Source organism: Nannospalax galili, unplaced genomic scaffold (genome assembly GCF_000622305.1).
Source record: "Nannospalax galili isolate Female #2095 unplaced genomic scaffold, S.galili_v1.0 scaffold290, whole genome shotgun sequence".
Classification (NCBI taxonomy): domain Eukaryota; kingdom Metazoa; phylum Chordata; class Mammalia; order Rodentia; family Spalacidae; genus Nannospalax; species Nannospalax galili.
Window position 1 is genome coordinate 4,879,110 of NW_008331486.1, and position 22,460 is coordinate 4,901,569.

General features: G+C 43.8%; 1 protein-coding gene across 4 annotated transcripts in view; it reads left to right on the top strand.

The window, feature by feature from the left end:
- Garnl3 (GTPase activating Rap/RanGAP domain like 3) overlaps positions 1 to 22,460 on the top strand; it is a gene marked incomplete in the record, with an annotated part of 193,617 nt that overhangs the window by 36,232 nt on the left and 134,925 nt on the right. For 3 of the 4 annotated variants that reach the window (XM_029559731.1, XM_008824990.3, XM_029559734.1), the window contains 1 exon segment: positions 10,374 to 10,443. In XM_029559731.1, the coding sequence (XP_029415591.1) occupies positions 10,374 to 10,443 (70 nt within the window). 4 annotated transcript variants of the gene reach the window in all.

Sequence of the window (22,460 nt, forward strand, 5' to 3'; positions counted from 1 at the left end):
TCTCAGTGGTTAAGAACACTGACTGTTCTTGCAGAAGACCTGGGTTCAAATCCCAGCACCCACATGGCAGCTAACACCTGTCTGTAAGTCCAGTCCCAGGGATCCAACAACCTCTTCTGACCTCCGAGGGCATTGCACGATGGGTGCACTTACCTACATGCAGGCAATACATGCATACACATTAAAAAAAAAAAAGAGGGGGTGATATTCAGGACACTCTATCTCAGGTTAAGTGAATGAATTAGAGCTACAGGTGTCTACAGGTCTAGATCTCAAAGGTATATTGTTTAATTGGAGAAGTTAGTTGCGTGAAGACATACATGGCAAGGTGTTCATTTGTGTAAAAAATTAAAGCATGTGACAGAGTGCAGTACACTGCTTCTGTACATAGGTTGTAGAGGTATAAAAATAGGAGCAGGAAATAGAGGCCTAATTAGTTCATAGCTGTTGGAGGAGTGAGATGAAAATGGGGCCAGGGCAAGGCCTCTGGGGTTTCAAGTGTATCTGTAGTGTTCCTTACATAGTTCTCTGTCATTCTTTATGATCCTGAAATATTTCATAATAAAACAAGTCAAAGGAAGAAGTACAAACGATTCTGATACGAAGATGGGTCTGTGCACCAAGGCCCAGGATCCCTGCTTCTCAGATTTCAGTGTGCTTATGCATCCTGGAAGACCTGGTCAGAATGCTGATTCTGCGTCATCAGGTCTAGAGATAGGTCTGGGATCCTGCATTTCTAACCAGCTTCGGTGCAAGGATCACACTGCATAGCAAGGGGACAGTACCCTCGGTGCTCTTCAGTTCTGGCTGCTTGGGCACTGTGGGAAAGAATCCACTGTGAATGGTGTGTCTGTGTGATCTGGGTTAGTTATAGCAGAACTTGGGAATTCCAGATGGGAAACACTGAGAACCTGGGGAGGCAGACTTTGAAGGGTATTCTAGTTTGAGCTCTGTTGCTGCAATAAAAACACTTGGAGCAAAAGAAACTTGGGGGAGGAAAGGCTCTATTTGGCTCACACTCCCAGGTCACAGTGTGTCATTGAGGGAAGTCAGGGCAGGTACCCTAGGCAGGAACCATGGAGAAACTCAGTCACTGGCTCATGCTCAGCTACCTTTCTTATACAGCCCAGGCCCACCTGTCTAGGAATAGTTCACTGGCAGTGGGAGGGACATCAATTGTCAGTCAAGACAATCTCTCACAGACATGGCAACAGGCCAATCTGATCAAGGAAATGCTTCAATTGAAGTTTCTCTTTCACAAGTGTCTCAGGTTTGTATCAAGTTGGCAGTAAAAACTAACCAGCACAGAGGGATTTCCTCAAAGATCTGCAGGGGGTTGAGAGAGGTGGGCAGCAACTCCTGATGTTGGTTGATTTTAATCTTTAAGCTTCTGTTTAAAACCTTTTGTCATGTGTTTGTAGCTTGCATGTGGAGCAGTGTTTTCCCAAAACAAATTATACTCTGAGTCAGAAAACCCTCTAGTCTTGACCTTATGGAAACCAGAATTGTCACTGAAAACTTGGAAAGGAAAGGAGGGGTGGGGGTGCAGATGATCCACTTGGCAGGAGAGTCTCCTAGGTGTGCACAGATGGTGGGTCTTGAGCTGAAAAGCGTGTGACAGACCTAGACTTTGCATGTGCTAAGAGGCTGTGTTACAATGAACCAAATATGCGGTAGGCAGGCACTTTGAACACACCCCTTGGGAAGTCTGACAGGCTCTGGATTTCTCTTTCCCATTGCACTGTAAGTTCTATGAGCAAAGACCATGCCTCATGAGTTTAGCACCTGGCAGACTACCTGGTACCATGTATGTGCTCAGTACTGCTCATTGAATGAGTGAAAGAATTCGGACTTAGATACATGATTTTTTTTTTTCCTGTGTGTGGTGTGTATATGTATGGGTTCTTGCATATGGGGGGGGTGCACATACATGAATGTTTGAATGTATGTGGAGGCCAGAGGTCCTTGCAGTGCTGGGGCTACAAATTGGCGCTTCTGTACCCAGATTTTATGTCAGTGCTGGGAGTCTGAACTCAAGTCCTCAGGCTTGTGTGGCAAGCACTTTACCCACTGAGCCATCCCCTCGGCCCCAGATAAATGTTATTTTTTCATTGAACTTTTTCTTTTGTATAAAATGGAGCTTTGCTAGGTTGTCCCCACTGGCCTTGAATTGGAGGGCTCAAGCAATCCTCCTGCCTCGGTTTCCTAAGCAGCTGGAGCTACATGTGCCCCACCGCACCCAACTTTTAATTAAACTGTTTTGTCATATGACCATAGATTTCTATGCAGTTGTAAGAAATGAGCCAGGGAGAGCCTTGTGCCCTTCTCAGTTTCTTCCCCCAGCTTCTTGCATTCCTGTAGACAGTATCACAGCTAGGAAACTGACATTGTCAGTCCACTGGTCCTGCTTAGATCTCCCCGGTTGTGGGTGTAGTTTGCTCACATGTGTAGATGATTGCGCCCACTGCCACAGATAAGAAACAGAATAGTTCCATCTCTCCTGAGGTGTCTGTGAAAACCACCCCACCCCCTTCCATCTAGAAGTTTGTTATTTCAAGAATGCTATATAAAGCCAGGTGTGGTGTTGCATGCCTGTAATCCCAGCACTCAAGAAATGAAGCAGGAGGATCAGGAGTTCAAGGTCATCTCCAGCCACACAGTGAATTCAAGACCAGCCTGGGCTACACGAGACAGAAAAAAGTGTTCTATAAATAGAATCATGTAGAGGGGATTGGCTAAATACACACACCAAATCTCCCTGGAAAGTTGTGTATAACATTTGTGTTTCCTTTAGTTGCTGAGTTGTATTCCATGGTGTAAGTATGTTGCATTTTAATGCTTTGCCCCTAGAGTGATATCTGAGTTGTTTCTAGTTTAGAGCTATTATGAATAAACCCTCTGGACATGTTTTACACAGGTTCTTGTGAATGCAACATTTTCATTCTTCTGGAGTAAACACCCTGGGGTGCAGTTGCTGGGTCATATGGTAACTGTGTGTTTCATTTCATCAGAAGGTATTTTCCATTCCCATCCACAGTGAGCACCTGGCATCTTTACATCTCCAATATTTGCATTGGTCACCACTGTTTATTTCAGAGCAACAGTTTTAAAGACTCTTGTAGAGATGGTCAGTGAAGGGAACTGTGCAGTACATTGCTGTAGGACCAGGTAGGATCTGGGTCACGTGTCTTCCTCAGAAACTTAGTAGACACATAAACGTTATAAAAAGAACACATCGGGCATGGTGGCGTGTGCCTTTTATCCCAGCCCTCCAGAACAGAGGCCAGTGAATCTGCAAGATTGAGGCCACCCTGGTTCACATTGTGACTTCCAGGTGAGCTGTGGTTAGGGAGACCCTATGAAAAAACAATCAACAAAACAAACAAGAATACATTCCAAAAGCATTAGAGGAAAAAGGACTGGCATGAGAAATGATGCTGAAATGATGTCAAATGCATCTGAGAAAATAGTAGGAAGTAGAGGAGGCAAAAGGGGCAGAAAGCCACCTGTGTGCAGGTAGAGCAAAGGAAAGCAGAGGTAAGCATTTATGCATAATTAACTTAGGAGCCAATATTTACTGAGCAGCCTATGCGGATAATCACTGTGCAAGATGCATTAGGGTGTGGTGGTGTCCAAGATTGATATGGCTTCTGGTGGTTAGAATCACATATATTTAGTACCTATGTGGTGCTAAGCACCTTATAATCTCTTTTAACCCCCCTCAGAAACATAGTATTCTTTTTAATTTTTATTATTTTTTTATTTTGTGTGTATGAGTGTATTGCCTTCATGTGTAAGTGCACTCGTGTCATGCAATACCCACAGAGGTCAGAAGAGGGTATCAGATCCCTTGGAACTGGAGTTACAGACGGTTGTTAGCTGCCATATGGGTGCTGGGAACCGAACCTGGGTCCTCTGCAAGAACAGCCAGTGTTCTTACATCTCTCCAGCCCCAGAAATGGATACTATTTTAAATCCATGTTACAGGAGAGGACACAGACTCAGAGCTTAAGAAACTTGCCTGAGGTCACAAAGGCAGTGACTGGATTCAAATCTAGGACTGACCACTTGGGGGGTTGGTACATCTTGCTAATTGGGAGTAAACTTAACATCTTAGCACAAGGAGTACATGGTACTGGACTCCCCCGCCCCCCTGCCGAAACAGTGCAGAAGAGCTGTCTAAGGAGTTCTAAGAATCAACGTACCCTGATTTCTTGGACCCATTCACTCTAGAAATCCTCCTGCTTACTTCCTACTTTCTGCTGTCTTCCTGGCCTTCAAAAGTGAAAAAATTCTTGTATGGTCATCAGTAGATATGAATGTATAATCATCTCTCTGCCTTTCTGTTGTTACTTGATATATCTTCAGGAGGCAAGACAACTGGTCCCTCCTGTGTCATGAGCTATTTCTAGTACCTGTTGTTAGGAAACCCTGGGCTCCCTCCAAGTCTAAAACTGTAGTCTGGCAGCATTAAAAAGTTTCTTTGGCCCTCATTAGGGGGATCCCTTCCATCTGTGTCCTGCTACCTGCTTGTCACGGGGGCTGAGGCCTACTGCTTGCGTCCTTGATGTTGAATTCTCCTGTTCGTGGACTTCAGAAACCTATCTGGTGCTTCTCATAGACTCTGTTTGCTGACCCAGAGTGTTCATTACTGCTGTTGGCTTTAATCCTTCCTCTGGAGCTTGGACCCATGGAAGCCTGGCCAGGTGGGTCTGGTCAGTTGTGAGGGTTGCCACCGATCTCAGGGCCAGATGGGAGCGTTTCCCCTTGGGAAGCCACCACCTGACTTCTCTTAGTTCCTTAGTTTCAGCAGCTCTTGACCCTTCAGAGGGCATGATCCTGCTTTCCAGGAAGCTGACTTATGTTACAACAATTTGTCTAGCTTCTGTGTGGAGCAGAAGGCTTTGCTGCCATCTTAGGCCATATGTAGAGATTTAACATGGAGGTCCTCCATGCTGTGCATGGCAAAGCATGATCCACTATCCTTACACATCAATTTGCTGAAACAGAAGTGTTTCTGTTTAGAGCCTGGTCTACATGGAACATGGAGAATTGGAAACTCCTTGTTTCCTGTCGACACCTGCCTGCTTCTGGTGGCACACTGAAGCCAGGCTTCACTTGTCTCATTCCATTTCATGGCAACAATAGGTCCTGAGTATTTTGTAAGTGAAGTGATTCTTCTAAGCCAGCACTCTTAGGGAGGAGCTGGGATGCTGAACTGGAATGTTCCTCTCAGCCTGGTGCCAGGAAGACTGATGTCTGGATCCAGGTCTCCCTTAACTGCTGCAAGAAGGGAAAGAGGTATTTTAGTTAAAATTCTTTTAAAAGTTAATGATTATTTATGCTGAGTTCCTCTTCCTAGATCACTCTAAAAACCTGAGAGGAATTCATAGTAACAATAGAACAATAATAATAGCTAACATTCAGAGTTTTCATGTAGTAAACATTCTGTTCAGTATACTGTCTGCTTTTCCTTATCGATTCCTTGTAATCCTGTTTAGCAAAGGGTATTTTCATCTCCAATTTAAAGATAAGGGGACTAATGTCCAGAGAGGCTAAGAGTCCAGGTCTGTGACTGCAGCTGTAGTTGAACACGTACACACACACACACACACACACACACACACACACACACACACACTCTGACAGAAAGTTTGACCTAGGTCTCGAGCTTTCTTATAAAAGTACTGCAGCAAGGTTAACCGGTTTCCCAGGAATTCCAGAGGCATCTAGAAAAACCTGTAGCTTTCAAATAATCAGCTGTTGACCACCTGCAGTAGAATCTCCTAGCTGCTTTTTAAGATCACAGATGGGCTGAACACAGCCTCTGGGAACAAGACCAAGGAATCTGCATTTTCACAGAGCTCTCCCAGGGAGTTAGAGTATGTGTTTTTATGGACATAAGGAGTTGAAGTTTATAGATAGGATTGAGACCAACCGTAGGGATTCGTGAGAAATCTGCAGGGGATGACAGTGTTTTAAGGGTCACTTAGTAGATAGCTTGGGCTTGATGAGCCTTCAGGGTTTCTGTTGAAACTACTCAAGCCCCCTGTAATGCTGAAGCAGATGGAGAGTCCGTAATGAGTGGGTGTGGTTGTGTTCCAAGAAAACTGCTCTCAAAGACTGTAGATTGCCAACCCCTAGTCGTCCTGGTCCATCAGCCTTCTACATCTCCCTCTGTGGAAGTTGTTCATATGCAACCTTTAGTTATCCACAGAGAGTTTGTTCATGGTGGGAACCAGGCTTGGGGTACGTTTCTTAGGTTGCAGGAAGCATTCAAAGTAGCTATGTCAGAAAGCCTTCTCTCCCCAGGGCATCCAAGCACAAGGGTTCATCCAGTACAAAAGGTTGCCTGTTACGCTGGGCCTGGGGTTCAGGCCTGTAATCTCAGCTACTCTGGAGACTGAGAGGAGGATTTGAAGTTCAAAACCAGCTTGGGTAATTTTGCAAGACCCTGTCTGTCTCAAAATAGAATGTGAAAAAATGGGCTAGAGATACAGCTCCGTGGTAGAGCAATGGCCAAGCACACATGAAGTCCTAGGTTCAATCCCTGGTACTGAAAAATCAGTTAATTTAAATGAATTAATAGATAAACCCTGACTCTTAGTGATTTCAAACAATATGGTAAGGGTATTCTAGCTGGGACCATCTCAGTAGTCACTCAAGATCAACCCTTCTGTTAAAGTTCTATCCATCTTGGTCTTCTGGGTCCTCACCATTCAGCCAGTGGATGAGAATATAGACCACAGATTGTTCAGAGGAAATGTTCCTCACTATATTGGAAAAAGCACCTATCATACCCAGTGTTTTATTGACCAGAAGGCTTCTTATTTGGGGTCCAGAAACTGATTTTTGAAGCCCTTGAGGCTCTTGGTCCCTGGAGTCTCTGTATACCTTTGTATCTTGACTTAAACCCATTTTTACTAGTTTGCTTTTCTGTTGCTGTGTTATAAACACTCTGACTAAGGGTTTATTTCAGCTTATACTTTTAGGTCACAGTCCATCATTGAGGGAAGTCAGGGCAGGAACTTGAAACAGAAACCATGGAGGGATGCTGCTTACTGGCTCATAGTCAGTTAGCTTTCTTAAAAAGCCTGGGCTGACCTACCAAGGGATGGTGCCTCCTACAGTGGGTTGGGCCCTCCCACATCAGTCATCAATCAAGATAATCTCTCACAGACATGATCAGGGAAATTCTACTGCTGAGCTTCCCTCTTCCCAGGTGATTCTACTTTCTGTCTAGTTGATAATAAAAAACTAGCCAGCACACCCATCTAGTTCTTTCCAGAGCTTGCTTCTCGAGAACCCTGTGAAAAAAGCCTTGCCAAAGTAGGCCAACAGGAGCCAGAACATGACTTTACCTGATTCCATCAAACCTAGCTTCCAGGAGCTGCAGCCTCAGATGGTACATGGGCCACCTTCTAAATTGCTGTAGATCTGACTTTTGCCAAATTGTTTGCTGCTGGGTAAGGCAGATTACCACTTTTGCAGCCCTTAGAATCAGCTTCCTCACTACTTCTGTCTGTCCACTGAATCTATGCCACGAATTTTGCATGGCTGTGGTCACAGCACCCAGTGTAAAACACTACTTTCTGTGTTAGTCCAGGTAACATAGTGCTTTGGTAAGTGTGCACCTCCTGTTCACCTTGAAGCTCTGCCCTGCTTTGGTTCTTAAGCATCTTCTATCCAGCTGGCTTACCAGGAAGGCTGTCACACCTCCAGGGCATGTGTCTGAAAGTGGTTCACACCACTTGTGCCCCATACGGTCTTGACCACAGCTGGGTCCCTTGGTCTCACATACCATGAGAGGAGGTAGCAAACATACCCCAACAGAGAGCCCCAGAAAAAGGAATAGGTTTGTCAATGTAGTAACCGCAGTGGCACTTACCTTGTGGCACAGGCCTTCCTGGGCTGAGAGACTAAAGACAGTGACCCATTAGGGAAAAAGGCAACAGGCAGCCTCCCTGGGTGCTTGCAAGGGATGCTATCAAGCACTAGCTAGTAAGATCCAGACAGTGCACAAACATCTTCATGAAAGCATGTCCACCATGTGCAAGGCAGTGGGCAGGACACTAGGACTGCAAGAGATCAGAGCTCCTCATAGAACTTTGGGTGGTTCCTACTACTGGGGACCCTTGTGCTAGATGCCTGGGGAGGGAGGGCTTTCTGACATAGCTGCTTTGAATACCTCCCGCAACCCAAACAATGTGCCCTAAGCTTGGTTCCCACTGTGAGCAACCTCTACAGAGTGCTAAAGGAATATAATTAAAAGGAGGAAAGGGACAACAGACAGCAAGTATTCAGTAGCTATAGCTCCCTTAGTTGTTTCCATGCGGTGCTGCTTTACCTCTGAGAGGCATCTCGGGAAGGTAGATATTCTGGGAATGTAGTGTGTGACTCAGTAGTGGAGCCTCACTTGCCTACCATTTGTGAGGTCGTAGGTTTGAGTCCCAGCACTGCAACAAGCAAACAAACAACAAACAGAAACCCAACGTGTCATTTCCTTGGCTGGAAAATTTCTTTTAGCTTATACCCACATGTAAAAGGGGTGGGGGTGGGCTTCAAGTTCTCATCTTTTTGCGTTTGCTCCTGGCTGTTGACAAAGGTATGGAGCTGGGACCACGTCCTAGAAGTAACAATTATTCCTGGTACCTTGGTGGTACTGAGGGCAGTACAAGGAGGGGCCCAGAGTCCCATATCTCTTCTCTTTTCATGTTAGGGGTAATTGGGTTAGAACTACTGCTAACGTTGATTTCATTTTGGTTAGTCTGAGTTGTAGTCTAGGCAGACAGAGCATCCACTCTGCCTGATCTCTGTCCATGCGCAGACCCTCCTCTCATGGGAGTCTACTGTCTGTTGGTGACCAAGGCCTCTAGAAAAGGACCTTGGAACAAGACCATGGCAGATACAAACAGTATCTCCAAGAGGATTTTCATACTGGGTTCAAAGAATGGGCAGGGAGGCCAGATTGGAATAGACCACTGAGGGAAGTTATTTTAGTTTCTTTCAGTTTCTTTTTTTCTTTTTTGGAGTGGGGGGAGAAAAGTATGTCAGTCAAAACAGGAGGGTACCCTGGGTAAGACCTGGCACCCCCTTCCAAACGGCCTCCATTGATTGGTCACACATTTTCAGCTAATGGATTAAGGACAAGAAAAGGTTAAATTTCTCATATAAGATTAATTCAGCCATCTCTGTGCAATGGTGGAGGCAGAATACCATTAGACTCTCTAATCTCATTTCTGTCATGCTGTCTTTCTTGGAACCTATCAAACAGTGTCCTGGCAGAGAGTCAGTTCTGTGGATGCTAAACATCAGAGTCAGTCTCTCTCTGAATGTACCAGGAGGGCTGTAATTTAGAAAATGTAGCTACCTTGTAAGGAAGGATGAAAAGGTACTGAGTGCACCTGTCTCTGCATGTGAGAGTCCCAAATATTTTGAATATATGTGTAATTCTTGTGAATTTCATTTTCTGTTTTCTTAGAGTTTGCATGACATTTGAGCCAAACTTATTAAAACTGTTTATATTTGGGGGGACCTCTGTTGGTTTTATGAGCACTCTGTGGAGTCCCAGATATACTAAGTAGCCAATAAGATATGTACCTCTTGAGAGGGGAGCCATGCATGCAAGATGCAAATGCAGTAACAATTTTCATCTTTGTTTTAATTGCTCCTCGATAATGCATGTGAGTTCTCTTATCTGACTTAAGCCTGTTTGGGGATGAAGTAGAGGGTGGGAAGTATTAACTGCTGCTGTGTCAAAAATAAATATGCTCAGATGTTGGATTTTTAGGTTTTCTCTTAGTTCTGGTCTTCTCTCATGTTGGCACATAAAAATCTTAAATTAAATGCTGAGGGAGGGGACGGGGAGCCTACAGGGATTTGGGAATTTTTGTCTCCTCTTTAAAATACAGCTTTAAGTGATGCTGGTTATTTTTACATTGCATATTGGGACAAAGAGACTCTCTTAAGCAAAAGATAATTGCAAGATCTGGTTCAGCAGCTTTGTCTCTTGCCTCAAGTTACTGCAGGGCTTCTATCCCCTTTGGTAATACCAAAATGAAATTATAAACCACCAGTAGCCTTGGAAATTTCAGTCGATTCCAAATGAGCTAAATATTTAATTCAATCCTTGTCTATACTTCTAGGGAATGACTCGGGTGGTTTTCTTTTTACTGAGGGCTCCATGAAAGCCAGGCTCTGCAATGGCTGCTGGGGACGGTGTCTGTTGCAAGGAGGCTCCCCTGCAGTGAGGCGCCCGGGCACTGCAAGCCTGCTCCCTAGCAGCCCTTTTTTGTAAATGGTAGTGGATTTTTTTACAGAAGGTGTGTGGCCAGATCGCTATGTATAATACTGATGAAGCATTTTTGTTCCAGCTCTGTCTCAGAAGACCTAGGCTGTAGACGTGGGGATTTCAGTAGGAAGCATTATGGATCTGTGGAGCTGGTAAGTTTATGCTGTCTGTTCGGTGGTGGTACATTGATTCAGATTTAGAGATGATTGCCAGGCTCATCAGATCTTTTGTTGTATATTTACCGTTAGATCGTATGAGCACAGTGTCAGGATCCAAGTAGAATAAGTAACTACTGGAAGACTGTGACCATTTGATCATCTTTGCTGCTTTTCCTTGTTACGTACTTTTAATCTCATGTCTTCCAGCTTATTGAAAAAAAAATGTTGTGGCTTGGTATTTTTCTCTATTAAGGAGTGTATAGAATTAAATAACATCAATTAAGACATATAGCATTTTATTTTTATATTATCTTGTTCCTGAAGGTTTATAGCTGTAGTTTTTAAGGTTTAATTATTATTAAAACTTGTGTTCTGATTTTGTATGCCTTTGCCTTCTGGCTGTATGACAGGAGTTAGAATATTTATGAGAACCTCTTTTCCTGTTAAAAGCACATTAGTTGGATGAGATCAGTAACCATCACAGATGACAGATGTCTAGAAGGAAAATACCCATTTTTTTTCTAATAAGAGACATTGGAGTTTGTGGTGATATTTTAAAGAGTGCATCTTCATCTCAGTAGAGGTAAAATGAAACCATTAATAACCTTAATTTTTTTAAAGAGAGAATTTTGAGGGTTTTTTTCACAATTGCATAGAATTTGAACAGTTTTCAGGAAGTGTGCTTATAAATTGTCCTGATTATTATTTATCACTATAACATTAACACTACTATTCTGCTAATAAAAATCAGTTACTTATAACCACTGGTATATTAACCAGTTATATACCATTGGGATAAGCTAAACTCTTAGAAGGTTTAAGTAGTAGAGCAGTCTATACCAGAGTTGTGTGCCGGTAGCACTCTACTTGACTTTAAGCATGTAAACTATGTGCCTGGCCCAAGACTGGGTAGTCTTGCAAGCAAGTAAGTACAAAATAAATGAAGTGGTCCTTGTTCTTAAGGGGCTTTCTGTCCTCCAGCTGAGCAGATTAGACACATAAACTATCTACAGAATGACCTTAGCCACATTAAAGGCACACTGATTGACTCATCTGGTGCCTGTTCTGTCAGTCATTCTCAACACCCCACCTGCCAACTCAGACCACTGCGTCGCCTTAGGAGCCAGGACATGAGTATAATTCAGAGCAGGAATTGGAAAATAGAGAGAAAGAGAGACAGATAGAAAATGGTAGGAGTTGAGAAAAGGGAGGGAGTGACCCACCCTAATCAAGGACCTCAGGCAAGTGGTATGGAAAGCCTTGTGAAGGACCATGGAATGCAGGGGATGGCAAAGAATAGATGGGCAGGATTCCTGGCAATGATGTGCCCCAAAGGCCAAGGATCCTATCTAGCAGAGGTAAGGCAGCAGGATATAGAGGTTAAAAAGCAAGCAGGCTCTGGGATCAGACAGGGCTGGTTCACATCCTAGCTCCACTGCTGGCCTCTGTCATCACTCAAGTTACTTGTCTGTACCCCAAAGCTTGTGCTCTGAACTCATCTTTGTCTCATCATTTACTAATGACATGCTCCTGAGCTCCTCTCCATCCTCGGTTCTCTCATCCATAAACTATGAAAACTACTGTTGTCTACTGGTAGGTTTGCTATGAGGATGGAATGAGATGATGGACATGCATCACTTAGAACACACCTGCTGACTAGCTGTAAAGATGAAATTCAGTAGCAGTCATAGAACTTCCAGAGTTGGGTTAAGACTTTGAACTTGGTCAGAGACATAATATGGAGTGCTTGTAAACAGCGAGAATGGAGCTTGGAGAACCAACATGGGTGACAGGTGAACTAACTCTGTGGACTTGTGGAAATCACAGAACAGCAGAATGAAACTTGAGAGAGTAGAGTGACTGTTGGCATGATCTGGGCAGCTTATCAGATTACAGGCTGCTGAGAATTAAAAGTGTAACAGGTCTAGAGGGAACCCACAACCTGAGCTTCTAGCAAGTTCCCAGATTGATGTTGTTGGTCCCAGGACCATACCTGAAGAACACACCTTCAAGAAGTTATCCCCAACCTCATGGATGGCAAGTTCCTCAATCCATTGTTCACAATTGTACTCGGGGGCTATGAGTGTGTGTGTATGTGCGTGAGTGTGTGTGTGCGTGTGTGCATGTATGTGTGTGTGTGTGTGTGTGTTGATAGTTGACCTTTAAAAATATTGTAAAATAGATTTTAAAATTCCATGGACAGTTTCACCACTGTGTAGTGTTTTTCCCTTCAGCACCTTCCAGTCTTTTTATAGCTGTACACTTCATGGTTGTAATGAAAATCATGCATTAATTTTGCATTGTTCTTTGTTCATTTTACTGTTTTGTAAATGGCTTCTTCATGTGTGGTCTTCAGAGGTACCATTTAACCTCAGAATGATAGCCCAACACTGAAGCGCTCATCAATGTAATACCAGGTTGCCCTAGCGGCTTCACATTAGGAATGCCATGTACACTGATGGTTGGAATGACCAAGAAAGGTAAAATGAACACAATTCCAACTTCAGGATCTAGGTGCTTAGATCTCTTGGTATTGTGACTCCCCATTTTTTAAGGGAAGATGATGTTCTCTCTCACCTCTGCATGACACAGTACAGTTGTCCGGGGTGTCTGTGGAGGGATTAGTTCCAGAACCTTCTTGGATACTGAAATCTGAGGATGCTGAAGTCCCTGACATAAAATAACATCTTTGCATATATCTGACACACATCATCCACATATATTAAATCATCTCTGGGTTCTTGATAATACCTAATATAAATGCTACACAGCTAGTCATTATACTGGAATAACAAGAAAAAACAGTCCACACATGTTCAGCATAGATGCGATTTTTCCGCCTAAGGTTTTCCACACAGTTGGCTGAATCTACTAATGTGAAACTAAGGCACATGAAAGCCTACTGAATGATTAAACTTAAAAACTGATGTGTATGTTCTGTGTTCATGAGAAAATGAGTCTAACTTTTCTTCACCTGGAGTGATAATAGGTAGTTGGAAACCCAGTAAGTGTTGGGCATCCTGGAACTCAAACTTCATTGTAGGGTACCTGGAAGTTGAAAAGTTAGCGTAAATGTTGACTTTGAACAAAGTAGGTATAAAGTCTTTGGGAAGAACTAAGCTTGGCCATTCAAATCAGTAATGAGGGCAGACTTAAGTGTTACATTCCCTAGGTATCAGATGGACATGAATTTGTTAAGATTCTGGCAACCCAGATCTCTAGAATTCTTCAGTCCTCTCTCAACAAATAGTTTTTGAAGATCTACCCTGTGAGCGACTGGGTTCTGAGAGAGGAGAGACAAGTCAGTTGGTCAGCTTCCCAAGAGCCACAGTCTCACTCCTAAAACTAACTGCCTCAAGCATTGTGTCCTGTCCCCAGGCTTCAACCCACCCAAACCTTAACTGTGCTTTCTGCCATAAGAACTTGTTTCCTTTTGAGGAAACATTGGGATGAGCTGCACGTGTTCAGTCTAGCTCCACTGTAATTTGCTGGAAGGGTCTAGATGAGTCTCACAGCAGTGAAGTGAGGGGTGCACAGCTGGGCCTCCGGGGACAGGAAAGCTGTCTTCTTCTCCCTGGTCCACATAATGTCTCATCCTTTCTCCTTGTCTCTTCCTCTTCTATTGATAAACTGGCTTCTTTCAGTTTCACCTTGCATCTCCAATCCTGTGTCTTCTAAGAGCTTTATAGTTTTATGTTGTGAATCTATTTTGTGTTCATCTCTGTGTACGTGTGAGTGGAGAGTCCACCTTCTCACTCATACATGAGCACATTCAGCTTTCCCAGCACTATTTGCTGAAGACTGTGAAGATATGACACCCTTCTAAAAAAAATGTTTTGCCCATATATCTGACTTAATTTGTAGGCTTTCTCTTTTTTCTCATTGGTCTATAAATCTGCCTTACGATAGAATGATATTCTAAAATGTTAACAACACAAGGTCTTTTCTTTTTTGGTTGCCCTTGTCATTCAAACTGGACCGTTTACTATCGAGAACCCTTAGGAACCTTATTCCACCCATCTTTCTCATCTCCTACCTCTTACCACGCTTTGACTTTGGTCTGCTGGTCTCCAGAACATACTACATTTATCCTTGCCCCAGGATCTCTGCACTTGATTTCTGGAAGGACTTCCCCAGTGCCTCGCATGGCTTCAGTTTAAATCCTGCCTCTTTAGAATGCTCCCCTGATCATCCAGTCCACATCGGTCCCCCCTGCTGTTCTTTAACTTGGCATTGTGTCTGTTTCATTTGTTTATTTACCTCCTACTCGCTCATCTAGTAGAAGTCAGGGATCCATGACTGTCATCTTCACTGTTGTATTTCTAGAACCCAACACAAGGCCTGCTATATACTAAGTTTTGGTAAATGGTTTTAATTATTAAATTAATGTCCAGTCTCCAAATCTCCCTGGATTATATGATTTAGCCCTAGTTCCCATCATCGTCTTCTTTATTCTTTGAGTTCTAGTTTCAAATTTCAGATATAACATTATGGATTGGTTCCTCTTCATTTGGGATTGTATCAGGATAGTGGGGTCATCTGGTACAAACAACCTTCTAGAACCATCCCCTTAGCAAAGTTGGTGGAGAAGGCAGACTCTCTTGAAAAGCATGTAGACAAAGACTGTTTAAATAAGAGCAGAAGTGGGCTGGGGAGACTTTAGTGGGTAAAGTTCTTGCCTCACAAACATGAAGATCTGAATTCATAGCCTCAGCGCCCATACAACAAGCCAGGCATGGGGGCACACACCTGTAAACCCAGGAATGGGACCTGGAGGTATGTGCATGCACACACACACACACACACACACACACACACACACACACACAGCAGAACTGAACTGGAACCCCTACATGGGTCCACAAGCATCCCTTCATGCATTAGATGATTTAAAAGCATTAAATTTCTTCCTCTGCTGGTTAACTCTTTCCCTGCCACTTTCACTAATTCCATAAATAAGAATGATAAGTTTCCCAAAAATAGAAACTTGGGGGTTTTGTTTGCTAATGTAGCCCCAGTACTAAGCACAACACATAGCGTTAGTCACTTAATAATACTGAGTAATCTCGTTTGAGTAAAACTAGAGCATAGTCTAACCCATGAACAGTAAAGAAAGAAAAAACCAAGTGTCTTTGACCACCACCAACATAGTTAGACTTATTATCTTGCCTTGTGTTCCACCTCAATATATGTCATTTTTCTCCCTGATAAATGGCAAGTCCAGTCTTCCCTGGCAGCCATCCAAGCAGGGCACAGCTATTACACCATCAACCATTCCTCATCACTTCATATTGAAACCTGTCAGGGAAAGCAAAAGATTGTTTGTAGCTTTTATTGATCTTTTCTGGCCTTTGACTGGACAGACAGGAAGCTGATGTGGTATAAGTGATACATGGTATGGCACAATGTAGACCTCTCCCCAGCTCCATCTAGCCGCTTATTATTATGCACTCCTACCTCTTGATGCTTCTGGGAGTCACCATCTGTAGGTGATTAGGGATCAGGCTAGAATGCCGTTCTTTCCTGTGGATGCTTGTGTCTTAATGGGTGAGCTTGCCTGCTGTGTGGGAAAGAAGCAGAAAGATGCTTCCCCTGAGGGTGACAGAGTTCTATTATTAGCAACTCACAGTGGCCTCCAAAGATACCTGGCTTTTGTGCTGTCTGAATGGTTGATGATGAACTTGTTTGGCATCTGCAGATTTTAATATTGGGGGACCTTAAAGGTTTTTTTTTCTGTTGTTATGTTGTTCTTGATTTTGGTTGGGTTGGGGGGTTCATGTGTATGTAAAGGCATACATGTATGTGTGTGCACGTGTGTGTAGAGTTCAGAGGTCAACCTCAGGTGTCATCCCTCAGGTGTCTTACTCCTTGCTTTTTTAGATAGGGTCTCTCATTTGACTTGGAACTTACTAGTTAGGCTAGGCTGGCTGGCCAGCAAGCCCCAGGGCCCCACCTGCCTCACCTCCCACAATTGGGTTATAGACACATGCCACCATGCCTGGGTTTTTTCTTTTTTTAACCATGAATTCTGGTGACCAAGATCAGATCCGTGTGCTTCTGCAGCAAGTACTTTTCTGACTGAGCTGTTACCCAGCCCCCTTCAAAGTTTTATGTGTAGTCATTTATATTTTTGCTCAGGCACAAATATGAACTATACCCAGGGGACTGTTGTTCAGAAAGACAATCCTTCGCTAATGAGTAACTTAGCTGCCAGTCCAGCAACCCTAACAGAGGGCAATTTTGTTCTCCATTTGGAGCTGAGGGTGCTTTTTGTTTTCATGGGCGTTTTATGGACAAAATCATATTCCATGTGGTATTACCAAATTGAGAGATTAGAGACAATAACAGCATATTTCCCTCAGGAGCATCAAGACATCAAAAATTCAGCATTCTACATCTAGAATCCCCATTTTGGCAGATGTTCTCCGATATACTGGCTTGTATTTGAGTCTTACACAGCAGGTCAGCTCCCTAAGGGACCTCAAGACACACATCTGTCTAGGCACATTCCTAGCAACTAGCATGATCTAAACTGCTTCTGAAGGTGATCAGTCTTGCCTACTTTGAAATTTTGCCAGGGTACAATTATTTCAACTCTTTTCTGTGAGTAGAACTTGAGGGTCTTAATCATGTGATTACCATGGAACTAGAAATCTTCTGTTGTGGCTATTATTTTGTTATTGTTATTATTAGTTCTAGCATTTACTGAATGCTTACCATGTACTGTGCTGACTGTTTGAGATGCAGGGTACATATTGAATGCTCACACACAACCCGATAAGGCAGGTGTTATCTGGCTATGCCTCATACTGTGGATGTGCAGAAGCCATATATGGGTACTAAGTGGGTTCCATTCACTGACAGTCTGAGGTCTCACAGCCAGCAAGTGGCAGAGGTGACATTTAAACCTAGGTCAGTCTGACTCCATGAGTCCTACCGAATCTCCTACAGGCCCACATTCTGATGGTCTTGCTGCTTACAACATGTTTTCTAAGAAAACGGGGTCAGTCATTGGAGCCAACACCAGTACTCTTAACAGCCAAGTAGCTCTGCTTGGAGTCTGAACTCAAAGATACAATTTCAGATTGTTTTCTGTCCAAGAGTTACACTAGGAGATGTCCGTACCTTAAATGGTTTCAATTTGATTCCCGGATCAAGCCTGGCTAGACAACTACAAACTCACTTGACTTACCTTGCCTGGCCCCTCTCAGACTTGCATTTCTTGGCCTATGCCTTGGCATTGAGCCTTGAAACGTGCTCTGGTGAGCAGAGTAGAAAGCAGCCGAGTGGGTTTTGGTGTGGTATGTCTTGCAGAATACTGCTGAAGACTTTTCATCAATCTGTCACAGTGTCTCCTTTTAAAAAATTTATTCAGGACCACACTTCTCCAGAGACGCCAGTTCATTGTCAATCATCTAAGCAGGGGAACTCTGTAAGTGAACAGGAGTTTTCCTCTTTGCAGTGGCTTCCAAGAAGCTCAGAGCTCTATTTGTGGCTTGCTGCTACCAGCTTTAAGAGACATAACATGTGTCCTATCTTATTCTTGTTTTCCGTTTGTTTACCCACATCTAACATTCCCTTGTTAAGCTCCGTGTCTAATTTTATCCTTTGAGGAAGCTGTATTTCAGTAAGCTGCTTCAAATCCTCTTTAAAACAGAAGGTGGAATGCAAACAAAACAGTACTTCTCCATCCAGCCCTTAACAACATGTCCTGTCTCCGCTGTGTAAAATGACTTTGACTCTGGCTCCCCATCACCACCCTACTTTTCTCTACCATATGAGTTTATGACTCATCTTCCTAGCATCAACAAAACAAGGGAAAAATCAGTACCACCTGACCAGCCATTTAGTGGCCATTTTGAGCACTGAGGTCTGTGTTAACAACATGGATAGCTGGGGCACAGAACTGTACTAATATCTACACACACCATGTAAGAATACCAGATGCATATCCCAGTCCTTCCCAGACAGAATCAGCCTCAGGAAGCGCCACCCTCAAACTGCCTGGTCCAGATAGCAGGATCCCCAGTCTCAAAACTGGAACCACCAGCACCCACTGCCTGCCTTCTGCCGGCCCTGGGTGACCACTGAATCTCTTCCCTCAGGCCACACAGGTCCTTCTTTCCTACGTGCTCTGGCTCTTCCTCAGGCCATGTTCTCTGTGCCTCTCTGCCATTCTCTGCCGCTGCAGCCACCTCAGCTCAGCTGGGTCTCTGGTCCTACACCTCGTGTGGGCATTCTTTGGCTTCAGTGATCATCCTAGTGGTGGGATATGGTGCCTGACTTTACTATAAAAGATACTTTCAAATTGCAATCCAGTGTCATGCTTTCCTTTTTATAACCAGAGGTCCAAACTGCAACCATGTTGCCTATTTAGTGAAATCTTCAGTCCTGGAAATAGAGTTCAACAGCTTCCTGCCTTGATGGTGTTTACTTATGTACTTGGCACACAAACATCTCATGTGCCTCCGAACACAGTTGCTCAGTGCCTGATCAATCATAGCCTTGCCCTTGCCCATCTTGTGTCATGGTGTCCTCTCTCTTCCACTGTCCACTACATGCCTGTTCCAGTCTCAGATCAGTGGGCAGAGCTTAGCAGTTCAGATCGTCAGTTGTGGCCAAAGCAAACGTTTTTTTTAAAAAGATTTTATTTATATCTGTGTGTGTATGTGTATGTGTGTGCCTGCATGTCTCTATGTGCACCATGTTCGTGCAGTACCCATGGAAGCCAGAAGAGGGCATTGAAGCCTCTGGAGCTGGAGTTACAGGTGGTTGTGAGCTGCCTCATGTGGGTGCTTGGAACCAAATCTGGGTCCTCTTCAAGAGCAGCAAGCACTCATAAACGGCTGAACCATCTCTCCAGCCACCCAAAAGCAAATCTTTGACTTGATCAAAATAGTAAGTGATATGCCTTGTGTACTGCTCTGATGAGGGAAAGTATTTTCAGTTTTCTCAGTTGCTCTCAGAAAAGACCTGGGTTTTCCTCCAAATTTGCAGGTCTGCCATCAAAACCGTAGAACCTGATGGTGTGCCATGAGCAAGCAGAGTGTGAGGATTGCTTTTCCTTCTTACGGTGCTATTGGAGATGTGGGAAGCAAATGTCTTTTTCCAGCCTTCCATGCATGGGCTCTGAACACCAAGGGCTCTTCTGCAGGCCCTCTGAAGTGGAGACCTTTATTTAGCTTATTAACTAGCCTCTAGCAGGCAGCTTGGGGCTTGGTGCCCTTACACTGAGACCTTTCAGCTTTCTCCTTTCTTGGGGCACATCACCATCTTCACAGGGCAATCCATCCATCCCACAGCTGAAGTAGCTTTGATATTTCTTTGCTAGAGAGGGGATGCACTATCATTTGTGTCCCTTTTACCCACTAAGTGAATTTAGCAGCAAAAATCATACCAAAAAAAAACAAACAAACAAAACAAACAAAAAAAAAAACAACCTGATGTCCCCTACCACAACTGATGTACCAGAAAAGACCCACAGTTTCACACCCCCACTGTTACTGTTGAGGCATGAGTAATAGTTTATATTGAATTACTCTTCCCATTTAATGAAAGCAGCTACTTTCTGGGCAAGAGGGTGCTGTGCTTTCTGGACTCCACTTTTTAATTGATTTGTGGCAGTTATCACTGTGTTTGTTGCAACCTTTCAAAGCATCATCTCAAGCCGTTCTGGCTTAATAGATGTGAAGATATTTTAATTATGCACATTTCAGCCATTCTGTGTTCCCTGTCTGATCCCTACTCCAGTTCCCTGACTTCCCATCCACCATTCTCCTGATGCTGTCTCCTCACTCCCACCCTAACTGCTCCCACCAAGGTCACCAAAGGCCTTCTGAGACCAAACTCAGTGGGTGCTCTCCATCCTAATCTTTCATGACTACTTTGCAGCCCTGAACCTTGTTAAAACCATCTCCTCCCCAAGCTTCGCCGTGCTCCTGGGGGCTCCTCCTGCCTCCTTTCTTCCCCTTCTCGGCTTCTTCCAGGACTCCTCCCCTTCTGCTTGTCTTTCCACCTGAGTGCTCCAGTTCTGTCTCAGGTACTCTCCTTGGTCCCTCTTTTTACCTCATACATGCTTGCTGCACCTGCATACATGACCTGCACCTCCTCTCACGACTCAAGTTTAAGCCAGTAAGTCCCAGATCCAAATTTAATCCAGATTTCTACCCAGAGACCTGTTTGCCCAAATACCTACTGGGACATCTTTACTGGGATGACTCATAGGCAACTGCACCTCAACATGATCCGGACTGTCCTCACTACCTACTGTCCCTTTCCCCATGCCAAACCACTGAGGGGATGGTAGTATTTTCTGTTGCTATTTCAGAAACCAGGAAATGACCCATGGCTCCTTCAGTTTCTCACCAAATCCTGAAGGTTCTGTACTCTAACTATATTTCATGATGGGGTTTTCCTTATTCACAGCAATGTACATAGCAGATGCCAGTCAATCTTCTGGATGCTTTGTCTGTGCAAACTAATTGAAATTTGACAACTACCCCAAAAGATGTATAACTCTTACAATCACATCTTACAGATGAGGTCATTGAGATTCAAAAGAGTTAATTAACTTACCCAGGGTCACACAGCTGCTAAGTGGTAGGGCTGTACAATACCCTCCCCAATTTAATCTACATGCAGTAGATTGTATTTAAAGTCCTGTCATGTTGAGGCTAGAGAGATTGCTCAGCAGTTAAGGGTACTTGCTGCTCTTACAGAAGATTGAGTTCAGTTCTCAGCAGCCACATCAAGTGGCTTACAACCACATTTAACACTTGCTTCAGGAGATTTGACACCCTCTTTTGGCCCCCATGGGCACCCACACACACATGTGCATACTCACACACACACACACACACACACACATATAAATAAACAAAAATTAAAAAATAAGTCTTGGGCCGGGCATGGTGGCACACGCCTTTAATCCTAGCACTCGGGAGGCAGAGGCAGGCGATCTCTGTGAACTCTGTGAGTTCAAGGCCACCCTGGCCTACATAGTGAGTTCCAGGACAGCTGGGGCTACAGGGAGACCCTGTCTCAAAAAGACCAAAAAATAAATAAGTCTTAATCCAAGCATGGTAGCACACATGGTAGTCCCAGCACCCCAGAGGCAGAGGGCCTCTGTGAGATGGAAGCCAACCTGGTCTACAAAGCGAGTTCCAGGCCAGCTGGGACTACGGGGAGACCCTGTCTCAAAAAACAAAAATAAGGGGCTAGAGAGATGGCTCAACAGTTAAGAGCCCTAGCTGCGCTTGCTGAAAACCCAGCACCACAGGGTGGTTAACAACCATATGTAACTCAAGTTTCAGGTGATCTAATGCCCTCTTGTGACCTCTGCAGGTGCTGTACAACATGGGTGCACTTACATACATGCAGGCATAACACTCATACACATAAAATAAATGTTTTTAAACCTCAATAAAAAATAAAATAAAATCCTACAATCCTGCCATTGTTGTAGGCTGCTCCAGTACCCCTTGAACTCTATAATGCCGAAAAAATATCATTTGAGCAGTGAGCTGGAAATTCATACTCTGATTCATTATGTCTATAGTAAACTGAATTTTTTTTACATGATTCCATTCTCAAAGTGACTTTTATTTCCTTATGTATTTCTTACTTGGTCTCTTGAAGAGACAGGAGTAAGAACAGGGATGCCTGCTTCCCTGTACTTTTTTTGTGTGTGACATGTTTCATTTCCTCCTTCTTTGACCTTCTGGCATTTTCTCTGGTTCCACCTGACTTCTGAAAGATCCCATTCAGAAGTTCTTGATAAAATGATATCAACTTTGTTAGTACCCTCAGCAGTAATTAACTGGAACCTGAGAGCTTTGATTTCCTTATTGCTATAGAGAATACGTTCCCTCAGTACAATGCTAGCAATATCATCTTTATGCTTTCAGACAAACAAGTAACAGCATCAGGTCTTCAGCATCTTGTCTCTTAGGGAATAAAGTAGATGCTTAGCTTCACATTCTGGGTTTTCTATGCCCTTGCTCCTATCTGTC